Source organism: Heloderma suspectum, chromosome 2 (genome assembly GCF_057233095.1).
Source record: "Heloderma suspectum isolate Gila_16-S chromosome 2, 16-S_ref, whole genome shotgun sequence".
Taxonomy (NCBI): domain Eukaryota; kingdom Metazoa; phylum Chordata; class Lepidosauria; order Squamata; family Helodermatidae; genus Heloderma; species Heloderma suspectum.
Genome location: NC_139459.1, coordinates 258,823,563 through 258,843,168, shown reverse-complemented (window position 1 = coordinate 258,843,168; position 19,606 = coordinate 258,823,563). Strand labels below are relative to the sequence as shown.

The window sequence follows — 19,606 nt, the reverse complement described above, 5'->3', positions numbered from 1 at the left end:
AATGACAAGTTACTACACCATTAACCAAAAAATGCTAGAAAGCAAGCCTTTTCCTGGACTTGATCTTGCCATATAGGGGTGCTTTCACAAGGAGATTTTACCTTAGAAATATTGAGGGGAAGAGTAATATTCTGGTGAGTCCTCCAGCTTGGAAATGACAGCATGAATCAGCTCCAAGAATCAACATGGCATTACACAGTTCTACAAACAACAGCAAACTGCCACATCACATAGGTGAGAATAAGCTGGTGGTATGGATCAAGCACAGCAAAAAGAAGTCTGCTTATAGCTGAATGTGTGCATACACTGCCTTGATTCATCTCTTTAGTCTGCACATACAACCACAAAGTGGAGAAAATGCCAATGATCTTTTAAAATGCTCTGTAGAAAAACAGTGGTATCTTCTGTCTGTCTAGAACTTCTCTCTTGCATGTATAGCAAGACTTAGGCAGAACCACATGTTTTAGGGACAGAATTTCATAAAGAGATGCTTAGATGACTCAGGTATACACATGCTCTTGCCTCAGCGAGAAGAATTTAAGTTCTATGACTGACCATGTTCTTCCTGATTATTCACATTTCAGAATGGCAGCATAGGGCTCAATAAGTGATTCTATGCCAAGTTCCAACACAACAGTCCCTGATCAATGTAGGAGAGCAGGAGAGAGAACCAATATCTCACTCAACAGTGGAATTTTTCCCCACCTAGACCAGTGTAGAGAGGTCATCATAGTATCTAAAATGAATACATGTACAGTTTCAAATTTGTGGAGGGAGGTGGGTGTTGCTCAGTTAACCCAATTTAGACAAGTCCACTAGCTTTTCCACTTTCCTCAGTTATAGGCCTTGAATACTTACCATCCCATAGAAGGTGTTATCTGTCCAACTCCACTAGGAGGGAGGGAATAGAACCCAGAAATATCCGATGTTTGAGAAGGACGGTGCACACCTGAGCGAGATTCAAAACATTAGGCCAAGCAATTCCTAGCTTTCTTTTAAGATGTATTAACATGGATAAAATGACACCTTTCAAAAGGTCCAGCAGCTGTTAGCATTCAATAAGCAGTATCAGTTCACCCACTTTCTCCCCCTCCCCTCTGTTTATGACCCAAATAAATCTTCTCAGGCTTTCCTATCTGTGAATATTCTCTTCAAAGAAGACTGCAGGCAGACAGTCATGGTACGGCATCAGTAGGGGTGAGGAGTACAGGAAGTGAGTGGGATAAAAGTATCCGGAGTACAGAGAAGATAAAGATGCTACAGCATCGTCAGTCAGGATAGGGCACTGAAGGGGTGGCAAGTACAGGAAGTGTGTGGGACAAAAGTATCCGGAGAAGAGAAAATATATAGTTGCTGTAGTATATTAGCTAAGAATGTGTGTTGGGAAGTCCCTGGTTCAAATCTCACCTCTGCCACAAACTCATTAGATGGCTTTGGGCCAGCCTTCTTAGCTTCAGCCCCCTATCTGCAATATAAGGATAATAACACTGGTCTTTTTCATAAAAACATCGTAAGGACTACAGAGATAATGTATGTGAAGTGCTTTGAGCATATTATATAGATGACGAAGATGATGATTGTACGAAGAAATACCATTAAATTAAGCAACTGATTTTCATACATGGGGTTGGGAGGTTAATTTGCCCCAGGTCAGATTGGATGATCATATGAAGATGCGTGAGTGTGAATGGAGAGAAAGGAATTTACCTATTTCTGTTTCCCAATCCACCCCTCTCCTCAGTGTGCCCCAGTTTTCTAAGATAAACTACCTGTGTTAGTCTGGCTTAATTCTTCCACATCCTTCCGTATTTAGGAAAAGTGTTCAGTTGCTGCTGTTTATGCTTAGTGCACAGGAACCTCAATGGTACTAACATCTTAGAGGTGTTTTGGGTATGGATGTTCCTGACTCAAAACTGAACGGCTTTCCAATACCTTCCATCACTACACTGTTTAGTTTAAAATAACTTACATTCATCATTACCCAATAAGAGACAGAACCTTAATTAAAATAAGCGCTGTGCTGGGATTTTGTTTCAAAATGGTGGTTGTATTAGGCTGTATTCTCATTGGGCTTGGAAAAAATGTGTGTCTCTGGTGCTGTCTGATTGCAGGTTGAGCTTAGGGCTGATAACACACTTGCCAGCTGAACATGTGAATGGCCTTCACTGAAAAATCTTGTTCAAGGTGATAGAAAGCCCTGCCATAGGTACTTGATCTGTGACAGTGGTTTCACATATGCAAGTCATCACTTGGTGTCACACTCATTGTATATGTGAAGTTGGTTTCAAGATGGAAATAGATGCCTGCTAATTATGCAGAGCCATTTGGTGGCTGTAACCTTCTGAGAGATGTCCCACTGTAGCCCCCAGCTAGTGTTTCAATGTTCCCATAACTGCTTTGAAATCCAAAAAGGAGCATTGGATGTGGTAACACTAATTCAGAAGAGGCTAACAAACTAGTCTCCTGTTTCCACGGTCCATCTGAAGAGATGAGGTGTGACCATCTGGCCACACGTTCAGGTATATTTCAGATCTGTGCTTTGCACTCAGAGTTAATTGTGGCATCCAGTTATGGGAGTTATTCCCACTGGCATCTCACAAGAATAACATAATAATGTCAGAAGCAGATGATAAGCCTGTCCAAAATTCCCACATGGCAATTTTAGTCGCTGACAGGAGTGAGCAGGATTACCCCAACCCAAGGCCTTAATTTTCAGTCTGTGAAAATGAATTAAGAAGGCTCCCTTCTCTTACACAAGAAGCCTTGTCATAAAGGATGCTGAAGACTTATTATGGTACATGTCCAATCCATGAGACTCCAAAGCCCCTGGTAGAGAATCATATTGGAGGACTGTCAATGACTTCAGCTATGATCTTAACGGCAGTGAGCGCAAGCAGCAGGGGAGCTGTCAGTCCTCAGGGCAGACTTCTTTTATGGCTTTACATTCTAGGAATAGGCCTCTGAGGTGAGACCACAGAGACTTTCAAAGACCTTAAAGAGTCATGGGATTCTTTTCTGTGTGTATGTTCATGGACAGTTGAATATAAGGTGCTTTGTGCTTTATTCCCTGAAGAACCAAGCAGGATTTGAACTATCCCCACTTACCACTTCCTGACAGACTTGAATATTTGAGCTTCATGTAGTTTATAATTTGTTAACTCTTTGTATTATTTTTCTGTTGGGTTTAATTTACTCTGAAATCTGGTGGACAATTTAAGATACAAAAGACAGGCATGCTGAGAGTGTTTTCGGTTCGTGGAGAGCAGGCAAATGCTCTCAGAATTTGCATTGGTGTAATTTATACCAGGATAATACTATGAGGGGCTTCAGCTGTTGACATATTTTCATTTTCACGCCCACTTCTCAATAGTGCCAATGTTTGGCAACATGCTTAACCACAGAAGGTGTGTTGCTTTGCCGCTGCTTAGGAACTGTGAAATTACACACACGCACACACAATATATATATATTACACACACACACAGATATATATATATATAGATAGATAGATAGATATATGATATATATATATATATATATATATATAGAGAGAGAGAGAGAGAGAGAGAGAGAGAGAGAGAGACTCCAGAAAGGCATAAGGAGAAATGCTATGAGCAGAACATCTTTTACACCTCTCAAGGCAAGTTTGCTCAGGAATGTCACAATGAAAGTGGATGCAAATGTCCAGGACGGTCAAGTGGAACATGGGCTTTGTATTTTCCCAGAATGAATGTGAAGAATCACTTCTTTGGAAGTATGCTCATGTCAAAGGCTTGGAGCCAAAGCACCCTGAGCAGTAGCAGAAAGTGTATTAGTGCTGTTCTAGGAACTTTTGTGCAGGGTCTAGCAGAAGACTTCTCTGAGAGCAGAACCACAATGTATTGGGGAGTTGTGTTACAGTGTAAGGAACATGGTGAATAAGCAAGACACAGGCTGCAGCATATAAACTCTAGGGGACCATAAAAAGGTCTTGAGAAACAGCCCTGTGCAAAGAGAAGAACCTTTGATTCAGGGTGTTACTTTTCTCACACAGTGTTGTTCCACTCAGTTGGAAACTGCCTTCTGTAAGTGGAAGAGGACTTTTGGATCCAAGCTAACATGACAGGAAGAGGAGCCTATTGTGTGTTTTGCCATGTACATCCCCAGTTGGAACAAACTGGTGGGGACTGCACCACTTGCCCTTAATGTCTGAATTAGTTTGAAGGTTAGAAATGTGAGTAATTCAGAGTTGAGATCAACAGACATGCAGGCCATAAAGCAACCTCAGATGTAAGTGAAACCTGTGCCTCAGTGATTCCCACTGGCTCATGAATCTGAGTTCTGGATAAATTCTGGATTATTAATGAAACAGGTTCATCATTGTTATCATCGTCACCACCACTATTGCCTCTTCTTCTCCAACAAAGAAATTAGATAGATTTTTGCTTGTGTGTATATATCTCCAGTTATATAAATAAGAGCATCTATTATTAAATCCAGGAAAAAGCAACATTATTAGAGAGTTAAGGTGAAAGTAGTCCTCAAAAGCACATGCTATAATAGGGTTGTATCCAACCCTGACTGTCTACTAATGGAACAGAAACTGCTAACTGAATGTTTTTCCCCTCCCTGCTACAGCCCCCTACGTACTCCCCAAATCTACTCTGGAGTGTTGGGGGACCTTCCTGAGCAGAATTGGAAGGTGCACCAGGGGTGGAGGGTGCAGGGGAGCAGGAGAGAAAGGGGAATCTGCTGGTGCAATGTTGGATTGAAGCCGTGACATGTTAAACCCTGCCAACCCTAACAGTTCCGAACAGTTACTCTACTTTGGCTCTAAACTGTGACAACGAAGTTTAGGTATAAAAAAAGAAATGGAACAACCAAAATAGCCTCACAGTATAAATCATGTGCTGTCTGTTCAGAAGTAAGCCTCAGTGAACTGAGTGGTGCTTACTCCCAGGTAAGTGAGTACAGGATTCCAGCCTTTGTTGTTTGTTTCATATGGATATAAGGTACCTATCAATTTTGTCTGGCTACTTCTTTTAATCCAATTATTTCTGTATTAATACAGAAATGCTACAAACTCTTCTTAGTTTATATGCTCAATCCCTCACCTGACACTGCATCCATCACAATATGAGGTAGGCAAAATTCAAACCAGAAAACAAAATCATACTGGAAATGTTAAGGCTTTTATTATGTCACTGTAATTATTCAACTAGATGAAGATCATTCCTGGACTGTGACACATTTCTTATTTATTTAAATGGGCTATGAAGAGATGCCCTATGAAGAGGCTTCACTTTGAAACGAAGAGAAAATAATGTTTGCCCTGTGTCTAGATAGACAGCTGAGGTGCACATCTTAACATCATGTGGTGTATGCAAAACATAAAATTCCTAACTGGTAAAGTGAACGTGTGACCAAGACCAACAATTGCAGTGGAACCCACACGAATTGCACTATCAGTCAGGCCCAAGCTAGAAAAGAAGCAGGAGACCCATGGTTGGGATCTCCCATGTTTTTATTTTAATTTAAAAAAAAATAATAATTAGCAACTCTATAGGGCTCCTCTGAAGATCAAGGAAGTGCTGCTTTGTGACACTTTCTTTTCTTGCCCTTTTCCTGATTTAAATGTCCTTCTGCAGCTCAGCTAGGTATGGTCTGTTCGACGCCAGGAGAAGACCTTTTTATTCTCCCATGCATTTAAAGAACTGCACTGTTTTATTTTTTGCTGGTGGTTTTATTCTGTGGTGCACTGTTTTTACCCCTTGCTGCTTATTTATATATCATGTTTTTAATTCAATTTTCCAGCCACTGGCCAGAGAACCTCCGTTACGAGCAATCTAAAAGTATTAAAAATACATAAATAATTACCTCTGGGGTTGGGGAAGACAGATACAGTATCTGTATCTGGTTTCTCCCCCCCCCCGCCCCCCACAAAACAGAGCTAATGACAGGTTGCTTGTGTGTGTGTGGGGAAGCAGCAGGGGGACTAGATGAGAACGGGGATGAAAAGATTAGACACCCTTTCCCCGAACACCACACTTTCCCAAACTTCAATGCAACCACATGGGGTTGCTAGTTAGTAAAAACAATCCCCAAACACTGAGACACCCCAGTTACTGTAGTCCGTAAAACACAATTGTTGGCTTTGTGGTGATGCAATAAATGCAGGCTGAGTTTTTATGGTATCGCAATCACACAAGCACTTTACCATGAAGGCAATACGGCCCAGGTATGCTTGGCTAAGAATTTCATCACACTTGTTTATGCATGTGAAATGGCTCTTCCACTGAAGCACTTGGGGTTTACAGTGTGTGTGCGTGCATGGTGTGTGTGTGTAGAGCCTATGTGTTACATTTTTTAAATAAATAAAAGAAAAACAGCTTCAGGAGGGAGGAAATCTGCAGCAGAGAAGAGTAGCAGGGGAGGGGGTACTTAACCCTTTCCCCACCTGCAGCTTCTTCGTTCCTCACCAGCCCATAATCTGCTTCCGCCCTTTATGGCCTCAAATCACATTTGCCTTTTAAAACATTCTTTTTTAACTCACCAGGCAAGGAAGCAGCAAATTGGGAGTAATTTGGAGTGGAAAATGGCCAGCAGGGACAGGGTTAAGCACCCCTCCTGCTGCTTCTCTGCTCATAATGGCTCCTCCCAAAGGTGCTGCTCTTAAAACACACACATACACCAGCAGTTTGGGGTTCCTTATAAGTGTATTTACACAAAACATGTAGTTAGATTTTCAGGGAGGCCCACTAAAGTGCTATGTAAAATGGGTAGAGTTGGTTCTGAAATACAGTTGGAAGAGGGTGTTTTTAGCAGACATTCCAACCTTCACTGATATGGGTAGGAAGTGCTAATGAGCTCACAAGCCCATCCTCAGTATACAGTTTCAACCCACACCTTCTCCAAAATTACTTTCAGACTCTGAAGTATCACAAAGAGGTGGACCGTTACCTTGTTTCTGGCTGATGTCAGCTGGCAGGTGTGGTGAATGGGAGCCATGGCTGAAATGTTCATTGCTATACGGGATAAGAGGGGTGAGTGGATGGACACCATGGGATGGCTGTACCACAGGAACCTTGTTGGACTGAAAAATACAAGCCAGAGAAGAGAGGTGTGAGCAACTGTAGCCTTTGAGCGTTACAATCCAGGAGGAAAAAGTATCAAAGTGTTAGGCATCCTAACATGACTTCCTCAGTGGAAGTATTAACCTTCAAAGCCTTAAACAGCTTGGGTCCAGGTTATCTGAAGGTTTGTCTCCTCCCATATGTATCTGCCCAGACCCTAAGATCATCTTCAGGGGTCCTTCTCCAGGAGCCCCTGCCAAAGGAAGTGAGGTGGGTGGCTACCAGGAAGAGGGCCTTTTCTGCTGTGGCACCCCGGCTGTGGCATGAGTTCCCAGAGAAGTTTGACTGGGGCTTACGTTGTGTTCTTTCCAGCGCCAGGTGAAGACCTTTTTATTTTCCCAGCATTTTAGCTTTTTTGCATCCTTTTTAGATTTGCTGCTTTAAATCTGTTGCTGTATTTTAAATCTCTGCATTACTGCTAGGTTTTATTCTGGTTGTATTTTTATACTATAGTTTTAAGCTTTAATATTTTATATTGTTTTTATGCTGTACTCTATGGTTTTAATTTTTGTGACCCACCCAGAGAACTTCGGCTATTGTGTGGTATAGAAATGTAATAAATAAATAAATGGCTAAGCAAGTTTAAAAGTGGCTGGCTATGTGCAGAGGAGGGCAATTAAAATGATCAAGGGAATGGAGCAACTCCCCTATGAGGGAAGGTGACAACAGCTGGGATTGTTTAGCTTGGAAAAAAGGCGAGTAAGGGGAGACATGATAGAGGTGTACAAAATTATGCATGGTGTGGAGAAAGTGGATAGGGAGAAATTTTTCTCTCTCTCTCAAAATACTAGAACCTGGGGTCATCCCATGAAGCTGATTGGTGGGAGATTTGGGAGAGATATACAGAAATACATCTTCATACAGCACATGGTTAACCTATGGAATTTGCTACTACAGGACATAGTGATAGCCACCAATTTGGATGGCTTTGAAGGGGGGTTGGACAAATTCATGGAGGAGAGGGATGTCAGTGGCTACTGGTCCTGATGGCTATATACTACTTCCAGTACCAAAGGCAGTGAGCCTATGTACACCGGTTGCTGGGGAACATGGGTGGGGGGTGCTGTTGCACTTGTGTCCTGCTTGTGGGTTCCCAGTAAAGAGCTGTTCTGTGTGAACAGAATGCTGGACTAGATGGACCCTTGGCCTGATCCAGCAGGGCTCTTCTTATGTTCTTATGTCAGGACAATGCAAAGGCTATTCAACAGACATCACAGAAGCCTTACAGCAGTGGTGCTGAATCTCTTTTTGCCCAACAACCAAATTCTATTTTAGAGAAGATCTTAAGGGTAGTGGGTGGAAGGAGTGGGGCCAAATTACAAAAAAACCCAAACCCACATATTTTAGCTTAAATCTCTGACTGCCAGCAACGAAGCCCTAGGAGAGGCATTTCAAACTTCTAGAGTGGGGAAAAAATTCAGGAAAGCTGGGAACCAACCAAAAGATAGGTGGTTGGGGAAAGGGGGAAGGAGCATGGCTATCAGGGGAACCATGGAGGGCCAGACCCCAGCCTGAATTTCTGCACCCCTGCCTTAAAGACAAATACGTGATAGCAAACAGTTCAGCCTATATGTGGCGGTAAGACTGAATCCATGTCTGGCTCTGCCTTTGTGAACGAGATGGTTGGAATTACTTTTCCCCCACTTGCCTGTTACTTTCTCGAACTGTCTACGTTTTAATAGGGACGGACTAGCAAGGATAGGCTAGCTGATCAGTTCTCTCCTGGACTGAGGAACTGTCAACACCTATAAATGCAAGATTCGTCCCTGTAAATGACATTTCTCTAATTCTCTTCTTGCCCAACCGGGTGCCTCCTAGATACAAATGGCATTCTTTTGTGTTGAAAAGAAAAAAAGGGGGGGAAGAGAAGAGTAGCCCATGAACCATTGACCCTTTCCTACCACAGCAAACACAGAGGAACTTGTCTGAAAAGAAGAAGAAAAGAAGCAGTTGTGCTATTAGGGAAACGCACACACACACACACACCTTCCTGACTGCCTCAAGCATTCCTGCCATTTCATACTTGCCCAGTTTCGCCCACAGTTGCCTTTAAATTGACACCGACTTCACCAAAATAAAAAAATTAAAAATAATAATCAAAGTTTGTCACTCTGAAACACAGAAGGCACTCATAAGAGAACTCCACGAGGAACAATAAGGGTTGTATCAGGCAGAAATCGCACCGACTGTGAAAGTGAGGTCTTACAAGTTGCTTCATGCATTACACATCTTATACTGAAAAAGACTTCCAAAGAGGGAGGGAGGGAGGGAGGGAGGAAAGAAAGAAAGAAAGAAAGAAAGATAGAAAGAAAGAACCCTAATTGATATTGTCTCCTGTGTGACTTTCTCATATTCATATGTTTTCTGGAGTGTACACTTGATATGTATATATACTACGAAGTTGGAGTTAACTGCTTCTGAGGACCTAACTACATGTTACGGGGGCTGTGGAGGTGCCACCCATCAGTCCACATAACCCCCATATCTTTCAAGTAAAGTTTCATAAATGAAATATGTAGGGTAACCTCACTGTGTTTAGCTTGCTCCTGCTATCTGCAAATAGCAGCCTATGAATTAGAGTGGAGGCAGGGAAATGCTGAAGAGAATGACATCAGCTGTGTACATGCGGCAACACATACACATATGCTATCATCATTAGGGTCCCCAACTTCTGGAATACACACACACACACACACACGTAGGGTAGTACTTGGGCAAAGCTCAGAGGTTAGGAGATGGAGTCCACAGAAAATGCTTGGTTCATTGTAAGGTATACAACTATTGCACGTGCTGCCACCAAGTAATATCATCCACACACGATTATCAGGTGGCCACAAATCACATCCCGGTGCAACTGTGCCACAATAAAAAAAGGCAGGAAACAGGTTATGGGTTATTTGCCGGTGTATATGTAGAGCAGACAATTCAAGCAAGTAAGCCAAGCCGTAGACCATAGGCAAACTCACATATATGCAAGCAATTAAGCATGTAGGAAACATAAATCTATTTGACAAATTGGGAATACTGAGAGATGATTTAACCAAGGCCGCTTGATGAACTCTATAACTACGGGAAAATTTAAACCTAGGCCTCTAGCATCTAAGACCTCTGCCCCAAAGTGTACCTTTGGTTTTACTGTATCAGGACTTTGTCCAGGAAAATTCCTAGCAGAGAGCACAAACGCACAACCTACCCATACAGCCAGCCACAGGAAGAGAGGGAGAGCACACACAGAAAGGTTGTCCACCCTGCTGAAGCTAAGCAGGTCTGGTTCAGGTCAGCTCTGGTGTAGCAGTAAATTTTGAAGTGCAGACACTCATCATGTCAGTCCCCATAGCCACACCACCAAGGAGAGGCCAAAAATGTGGGCAGCTGTGCTGACTGGTATAAAAAAACCTGTCCTAGCTGATATCTTCCATTTGCTAGGAGCAGGTCTTTTGTAAAACCCTTTCAAGACCAAGCCACCCCAAAGTACTTTGCTTTACAACAGAGAACAATATATTGTTGCTGGGAAAATCTGCCCCTCCATTCCCCCACCCCCGAGCTACTGTGAGGATTGCAGCTAAGCTCAGAGGGAACAGGGAATGCTGAGGGGGGTGGCAGATGACGTCAGCATCCCCGCTAATGAAACAGTGCTGGTGCTGTGTCCCTGCACGCCCTGGCCCCACTACGCCACTGCAGGTCAGTGTCTGGATGAGAGGGTGACTGGGATTCCTTGTTCGCTGCCTTGAATTCCATCATGGAAGCAAGGCATGCTATAAATATAAAAATGACCAAGGCCATGAATTAGGGCCCCTGGAAACGTTAAAGTATTCACAGCGGGGGATGGCCACCAATCAGCAGCAGCTTTAAAAACACTCCACCGTGCACAAGTGCTGTGCTGGACCAGCCTCAGGGCTTATTCTGTTGAAACAGGGGAGTCATATCAGCACAGCCTTCTACTGCAGAATGAATCCCAGCTATGCATCAAACCTTTTTGTTGAAGGCATATCGTCGATTCATCCCCAAGCAAATCAATGGTGAGGCTACGCCACATGGCACAGGGTTTACAGTAATTGTAGCTGTGTCCCTCCCAGGCCCCGCTTTTATTCTTGACAAGCCTGCCTCAAAGCACTAGGGTCCCCTCCTGCTCCCCCCTTCTCTTGGTAGATTCAGCAGTTCCTCCATTTGCTATGGATATGATCCACGGAGAGTTTTCCTATAGATTTCAATGTAACTTCAAGCTGGCACTCAGAGCTTTCAGGCGGCCTCTTGGAGGTTAACTGCTCGATGAACTACTTGGCACCTTCCCAAACGTCCTGTGGACACACACCTGCAATCTCATTTCTGTTATTTACCAGAGACATCCTTTCTTTCTTTCTTTCTTTCTTTTTTCCTTTCTTTTCTCTTTCTTTTTCAAGAGATAAGCAGTTACTACCACAGTCAATCAAAAATACACCCATCCTAACCACAGAGTTCAAGTGACATAGCAGACATTAGGCATTTGACTTCTGTGGTGAACCTCTATCTTAGCAGGGTCTGCAAAGGGGTGCGCGTAGGGAAAGACAGCTGCAACTCTGAGAAATGTGAGTTTGCAGACTTTGGGTTCAGGCTCCCAAGAAATGTGTGTTGTTGTTTTTTAAAGGCATATAAGCAGCACCTCTCTCAAGGAGGAGATAAGTATATAGGGGGAAACAGTTTTATGATCATTTGATCAGAAAAGATTTGAGTCTGTATCCCCTGCATACCATATGTATGGTAGGGGAGGGGCTGTAGCTCAGTGGTGGAGCACCTGCTTTGCATGTAGAAAGTCACAGGTTCGATCCCCGGCAGCTCCCCAGGTAGGGCTGGGAAAATGCCTGCCTGAAACCCTGGAGAGCTGCTGCCAGTCGGTGTTGACCACACTGGGCTAGATGGACCAAGGGTCTCATTCAGTATAAGGGCAGTTTCCTATGTTCCTATGGTCGTATTTTGTATAATCATATTATTTTGATACTTTTGTTGTTTTGTTGTTGTCGTCATTTTGTTGTGTTGTTTGGTTTCATGATTGCAAACTGCCCCAGGTGCATTTGCCCTTTTGGGCAGTATACAAAAACAAACAAACAAACAAACATGCAATTATGCCATGCTGGTTCTACATCCTGATATTGGAGCAGTTTTACATGGTACAGATAATAACAAGGGCATAAAAATATACTGCTTTTTCACAGTTTTGTGTTGGATGTATCCAAGAGTGAACTCTTGGTCCTTGCTGAATCTTGTCCCCACCACTGAAGTCTAAAATGGTGTACACACACACAGGTTTAGTTGCCTCTATAATTTTGTCATAATTTTATAATTTTGAGGGCCGCGGTGGCTTAGTGGTTAAGACGCTGAACTGCAGACTGGAAGGTTGGCAGGACAGCAGTTCGAGACCCAAGTGCTGCGTGACGGAGTGAGCTCCCGTCTTCAGCTCCTGCCAACCTAGCAGTTCGAAAGCAAGAAATTGCAAGTAGATAAATAGGTACCGCCTCGGCGGGAAAGGTAACAGCGTTCCGTGCACCTCGGTGTTCAGTCATGCCGGCCACATGACCACGGAAGCGTCTTCGGACAGCGCTGGCTCTTCGGCTTAGAAACGGGGATGAGACCCGCACCCTAGAGTCGGACACGACTGGTTGGGGACACCTTTACCTTTTTTTTAACCTTTATAATTTTGTCAAGTTTGTCTATATAGAATGGTTACAGTCTGCAGTATGGGGCTTCACATGATTTTTTTAAATGCATGCTCTTTCTGGAGCATCCATCCATCCATCCATCCATCTATTTATTACATGTATATCCCATCTTGCCTCCATGGAAACCAAGGCAGCATACACATAGTCCTCCTCTTTACTTTGTCCTCCCAACAATCCTGTGAAATAGGTTAGGCGGAGAGTCAGCAACTGGCCCAAAGTCACCCAGTGAGCTTCCTGGCTCTCTGGAGATAGCTTCTGTGGAGCTAGTGGGCCACATCTACAGCTGATAAGATCTCTATTCTGAATTCCTGCTAAAGAAAGAGGTCCAACTCTAGAAGCAAGCATTTATAAATACATACATACAGTTTCTGAATGCTTCAAAACGTCAATGGCTGGGTTCGGACCATCAGTGGGGAAAAGAAGCCACAGGGAGTTCTTTTCCCTGCCTCACACATGCCTCTCGCATGCCCATTTCCCTAATTACCCTCGCCGTGGCATGGGTTGCTGTGTTATCCAAACCCAGTGATGTGTGCAATGGGGGTGGCTTCCAAACCACCCCACACCCCATGGCTTGTTGTAGGGGTTACGGGGTGGTTTGGAAGCCACCCCCACCATGCACCTTGCCAGGTTCAGATGACATGGCAACCCACGCTGCAGATAAAGCAATTAGGGAAATGGCAGGCACAGGGTGGGGAAAAGAAGCCACTGATTCCTCAGCTGATTGCCTGAACCTGACCAATGTAACCAGCAAAAATGCTTACATTGCAAAAAATGCAAACAAACAAACAAATAAATAAATAAATGACATAGCACTTAGGGAATATTCTTGACAATGTTATGCTTTAGGACCGCCTACTAAGTAATTTGGCCGGGGGGGGGGGAGGGGGAGCCCTATTTCCTTCTTTGCTTGGAATGCTACTTAAGAATCTTACCCAACATGTTGTTGAACTACTTACAATATTTAAGTCTGATCTGGGCTTTTAATCCATATATGTCTGCTGTTATATTTTTAGTTAAGAACAATTATTTTTATAGTTACATGCCAAGCCCCCAAAGATTCTCAAAGCTATTAAAACCATACAAAAACAATTTAAAACAATAGTTAAAATCATAAAATCTACAGCATAATTAATCAAGTCAGCAAGTTAAAGGACAAAAAATAGTAATCAGTAACCCAGCAAATCTCATGCTTTCCTAAAAATAGAAAGAAAGATCTTGGTTAATCTCCTGAAACTTGCCAGGGAGTTAGTTTGTGGTCTAATGTGTGTTTATCATATTTTAGATATTGTACGATCACTCTTGACACTCACTTCCAGTGGAATACCTCCAATTTCCTCTTTAAAAAATCTTCTCCATAGACAGAACCCAGACAGACCTTCTAACCTGATTACCCAAACACCCTGTTCTAAATTGCACATTATCTTGATGTTGTAACAAATATGATATACTATTATTTTCTACACAGGTTTATAGTCTAGCTCAGGGGGTAGGCAGCCTAGTACTCTCCAGATGTTTTGGACTACAACTCCCATAACCTGCTACCATTGGCCATGCTGGCAGGGGCTGATAGGAGTTCAAAATGTCTGGAAAGCACTAGGTTGTCTACCCTGGTCTAATTGGCTTTTGCAACTCATGTATCTTGGTTTGACTTTTTAGATCATCTCAGTAGCCAGAGTGCTGCTTTATGCCTCTACAAAGGGCTACAGCATATTATGGAGCAGCATGTTGTGAACATGCCATCCCATACAAAGGGTCTCCGCAAAGTGGGACAGCAGCCTTCCTCGACCTGGTGCTCTCCAGGTGTTTGGGACTACAACTCCCAGCATTCCTGGCCATTAGCTATGTAGGCTGGGGCTGATGGGAGTTGAAGTCAAAAACATCTGGATGGCACCAGGTTGTGGAAGGCCATGCTACAGCATATTACAGAGTAGCATGTTCTGATCCCACACTCCTGGACAGAAAGTGGTACTATGCTGATTACTATGACAGCTCTAAGGATTGCCATAACCCCATGACATCCAATATCCCAAAGGCAAATGTTGAGAAGAAAGTAGCATGCACATTATGTTGACTGTCTTTGAATCTAACCACTAAGTGTCTATACAACACAAGTTGAAGAGCTTGGCAAGTCTGGTTCTTGGACAATCTGCTGGAGCTAATTAACACCATCGTTCAGTTCATGCCCAGCTACTTCTTCCTCCCCCAGCATGGATTGCAATGTGCATGTGATGAGTAAGGTCCTTGAATTCTTATCTTATCCCAAGCACAAGCTGCAGTTGGGCACACCACTACAAAACCCACATTATGGAGATTTTCAATGGCATTCAAAAATTGTGGCTTGTGTTTGTGACGAACAGATGGTGTGTTAGTTTGCCACATGTGCAGCACAACCTGGGCTGAGAAAATTACATGTAGCAAAAGGCTCTATGAATCAGATCTTAGGGAAGATCCCACACATTACATGGCATGTGCATATTTGGTGTACGGATACATGAGGAAATCAATCTTAATGGATTCTGAGATTAACTGACCTGATCCCACAATTCCTGGACTAATGTGTGGATCAGAACTTACTTATCTGAAGACTTTCACACTTTCCAAAATTTCCAACATTATTCTCAGCTCAAAAACTGAATCAAAATACACTGTGTTTTGAAAGAAAGTATGTTAAGAAATATGTGTTTCAAACGTATCTTCTTTCAAAATATGCACTTAAATGTGTGTTTTTTGGGGTGCTGATTAAAAATAAATTTGCAGATTAATGCAGAAACAGCATGAAATGAACTTACACACACCCACACGTGTGCGTGTGTGTAAGTGTGAAAAGGATTCTCTAGCTGGCTACTGTTGGAAAGGAAACAGGACATGGGACTAGATGGGTCCTTGACCTGATGCAGCAAGGCTCTGCTTACATTTTCATGGGGAGATGTGCAACTGATTCTGTGTTTTGTGCAATAGTGCACGCATTTACAAACATCCACCTGTGCTTTATATTTTACAGCATTTACTGCTGCAGTCAACAGAGCACATGCAGCAGACATGCCAAGAATGAAAAACTGGCCCTTAGTCCTTCCATTAGAAAACATCCTTATTCGAGCCACTGACATACTTAACAATCTGATATTTAGCTTATGTTGCTTCTAAAATAGGACAAATTGCTCTAGTTCTGCTTTGCTATTTTATGTTATTCATTTGTGGTTTGTTTTCTTTAGATCCATGGACATACTGCGAGAAAGGGGTTTGTTATGCTGTGGTCTATGGGACTGCCACCTTTTCAGACCTAAAGAATGCAGAGAACTGTTGACCACAAACAGCATCTACAGTGGGTGCCTCTTTCATGAGTCTGTGTCTTACATTTAATGATGGTGATGACAGCAAGGCAATAATTCTTCAGAACTTGCTCAGTTAATGTACTTCAGTGTCATTTTCATTAGCACAGGTGATATTTATCCCCATATTTCAAACTAAAGACAGGCATCTCTACACCAGCCTAAAATCTGTGAAGGAGCAATCTCAATTGCAGGATAAAAGCTCCACATGAAGGAGCCCCAAGACAAATATCCCTGTATAAGAGTAAAGTAATCCATGTACTCTTAGCCATCTCTTGGTCATATAATCTCAGTGGCTAAGCGGAAAACCATGTAACAGAACTAACAATAAACCGATTCCTAAACTTCTTTGGACGCTTGGTGGAGCATGTTGTTCCATGTCTTGATAACAACTGGACAAGTTGTTTTGGAGGGAATGGACAGCTCATTTGTTTTGCCACCTCATTAAAAAAAATAATTTATGGAAGGAAGAAAAAAAAAGTGGATCTGGCCACAGTAGTCCATGCTTCTATCACCTCATGTCTAGATTACTATAACACACTCTACTTGGGGCTGCCCTTGAAGGGTGTTAGGAAACTATACCTAGTGCAAAATGTGCCAGCCAGACTGTTGTCTGCTGTGTGTTATACAGACCACATAACATCGACCTTGAAATAGCTTCACTGGCTTCCTCTTTGTTTCTGAGCTCAATTCAAGGGATTGGTTCTTACCTGTAAAGCCCTAAATGGCTTGGAGCCAGGGTATCTGACTGACGGCTTCCTCTTGTATGAACATGCCCAGAGCCTGCCTTCATCACCTGAGGCCCTGTTACATATCCCACTTCCTAGAGAGGTGAGGTGGGTGGGGATTTGAGACAGGGCCTTTTGTGTAACAGCTCCCCAATTGCGGAACTCCCTTCCCAGGGAGGTTAGGTTGGCTCCTCATTATTGTCGTTAGCCAGCCAGCAAAAACTGTATTTCTTTCAGTTATTAATGCCACCCTTGATTTTAGAGGGCTCTCCTATTTTATTGTGATGTATGTATTTTATCAGTTTTGTGCACAGGTTTTTTTTTTTAAAGTTTGTATTTTTATTATTTTTACGGTTTTACTCTAAATCATCTCAAGCACTCACTGAGTGGAGGGACAATTCAAAAATATATTGAAGCCACAATCCTATGTATATTTAGACAGAAAAAAGTCCTGCAGCTCCCAGCATGCTCCAGCCAGGGGAGTTGTAGGACTTTTTTCTGTTTAAACATGCATAGGATTGCACCCTAAATAAATAAGCAAATAAGTAAAATCTATTAGCGGCAGATCCCTTCCCCAACCAGGTAATTTAATGCAGAAGTTACCTTGAAGCAGCAGAAGTCACTGGACTAGCGCAGTTATAATTAAGAATTGACTAAGATGATACTATACAATGGGGTGATGCGGACACCATTTCCTTGTCAAATGGATGAAATAGAGACAGGTGTTCCTCATAAGATAAAGAGTGCTCAGTCCAACAATCTCTGGGAGCATTGATGAATACCAGGGAGTTAACTATGATCGCTCTCACACAGCAAAGACTTTAGCATAACGCCTGCACACAGAAAACTAGCTATCAGGAAGAAGGCTAGGCAGTATCCCTTCTCCACAACATCTGGTTTTCTATCTGAAGGAAACATTTCTGAATGGAAGAGCATTGACTGATGTGATCCCCCATCTGCAGTCTGAACTAATACAGCCCGGGCACAGCTTTACTGCCTCAGGGAGAGCAGAAAGCCTGTAGGTTCCCTGCTCACAGAATTTGTATTTTCCTAATGCAGTAATGGAGACCTTTTAATCTTAACTATTCAGCCTTCTGCTTTCACATGTTTGGATTAAACAAGTGTTTACTGCAGGGGTGGGCCACACACAGGCTGCAGGCTACATGTCACCTGCTCTGGGTGCCCTGCCACCTTGGCTCCCCCCCCCCATGCATGCTGCCCCCCTGCTACACAGGTTATGTGAGGACAGCCTTCCTCACGTGCCCTAAGTAGCAGCAAAAATAAGACTCCTGTCAGCGCCCCTCTCAGACTTATGGTCAAAAAGGCCTCCAAGGTGGCTTACAACAGTTAACACAAATTCAAAATTCGACCAATACAATAAAAGGCAGCTTACAAATTTAAAGCAGCAATATTTCAACAGCATATTTAAAACTAAATCCTCCCTCATGCCTAAAAGCAAAAACCAGACTCACAAAATGCCAAAAGAGCTGGAAGAACTGTAGACCCTGGAACTTAGTGTAGGACAAGGTTAGGCAACCCGGTGCGCTCCAGATTATGGGGGATTACAACCCCCATAATCCCTGACCATTGGCCATGGTGACTGGGGCTGATGGGAGTTGTAGTCCAAAACATCTGGAGGGCACCAGATTGCCTACCCCCTGTTATAAGGTTTCCTTGGAAGGGGTGATGGGGCGAAGCGGATGGAAAAGCTCACCCTTCCTGTGAACAACAGCCTTTCTGCTGCAAAACCTGATAATTTGTGCAAGTATCTATTTGCCAGTGCCATATGGGTATGGGGCAGGGAGAGTTTTCTCTCATCTTGAAAGGCAAAATGTTTATTTACTCCTCTCATTTACATTCATGGCAGAAGGCTAAATGGATTGCCTGTGCTCCCACAACAAGATGTTGACAGAAGACCAACCCAGAAGGATACCTTAGTTAGCAGACATCATCCCTCCTATTAGAAAAGAAGGCTGGCCTGTATTGTTTTCGACACTGGTTATTTTTGTAGCCCCACTGAAGCCCTCAGCAAGCTCACAGAAGCAATCTTTGGTCACTAGTGAGGCCACTGTGGGAACACCCCAGCAGGTTTTGATATGACGAATTCTGCACTATTACCAACCAAACACTGCACAGAATGTTGCTGCTGCTGCTGAGTGAATTAGCGTTGTGGTTGTTAGTACTCAGGCGAGTAACCCCAAGCAGTGGTAAACTAGATTAGTCATTTCACCTTCAAAACTTTCCCAGTTTGCCAGCCCCCCAAACAGCTATTTAAAAAAAGAAAAGGAGGGTGGCCATGTCTATCAGCTCAAATTCATGTGCAAGAAGGGAAAGTTTTTGACTGCAGTAACACCAGCTCTGTGACCGCATACTTAAGCTGAAGATGCAAGCGCTTACTTGCAGGGCCGGCTCTACTATTTGGAAGAGTGAGGCAGTTGTCCCAGGCAGCAGATGCTGGGTGATGCGGAAGGGGCAGCAGTGGCAGCCCCCTGGCTGTTCTGCTGTATTGGAAGACAGAGTTGTGTGCTCCAGGCAACCTGCCCTGCTCTCCTTAAGCTAGCCTGCTGTCCTCAGGTGAGGTGGAGGATGCGTCCCATCAGCAGTGTCGAAGTAAGATCTGGGTCCCAGTTCAGTTGGCTTCTGCAAGTGGAATGGGGGTGGGCATCTTTGCCTCAGGTAGCAAAATGTCTTTCGACAGCCCTGCGTACTTGTATGTTTGCTGGGAGCCACTGGATTCTGGAGAC

General features: G+C 43.3%; 1 protein-coding gene across 7 annotated transcripts in view; it reads right to left on the bottom strand.

Annotated features, from left to right (window-relative positions):
• Positions 1-19,606, bottom strand: part of TCF7 (transcription factor 7) — a 164,627-nt gene that overhangs the window by 47,273 nt on the left and 97,748 nt on the right. For all 7 annotated transcript variants that reach the window (XM_084838905.1, XM_084838907.1, XM_084838904.1 and 4 more), the window contains exons 4-5: positions 6,940-7,072; positions 859-949 (exon numbers count right to left, since the gene is read on the bottom strand). In XM_084838905.1, the coding sequence (XP_084695031.1) occupies positions 859-949; positions 6,940-7,072 (224 nt within the window). The remainder of the gene's footprint in view (positions 1-858; positions 950-6,939; positions 7,073-19,606) is intronic.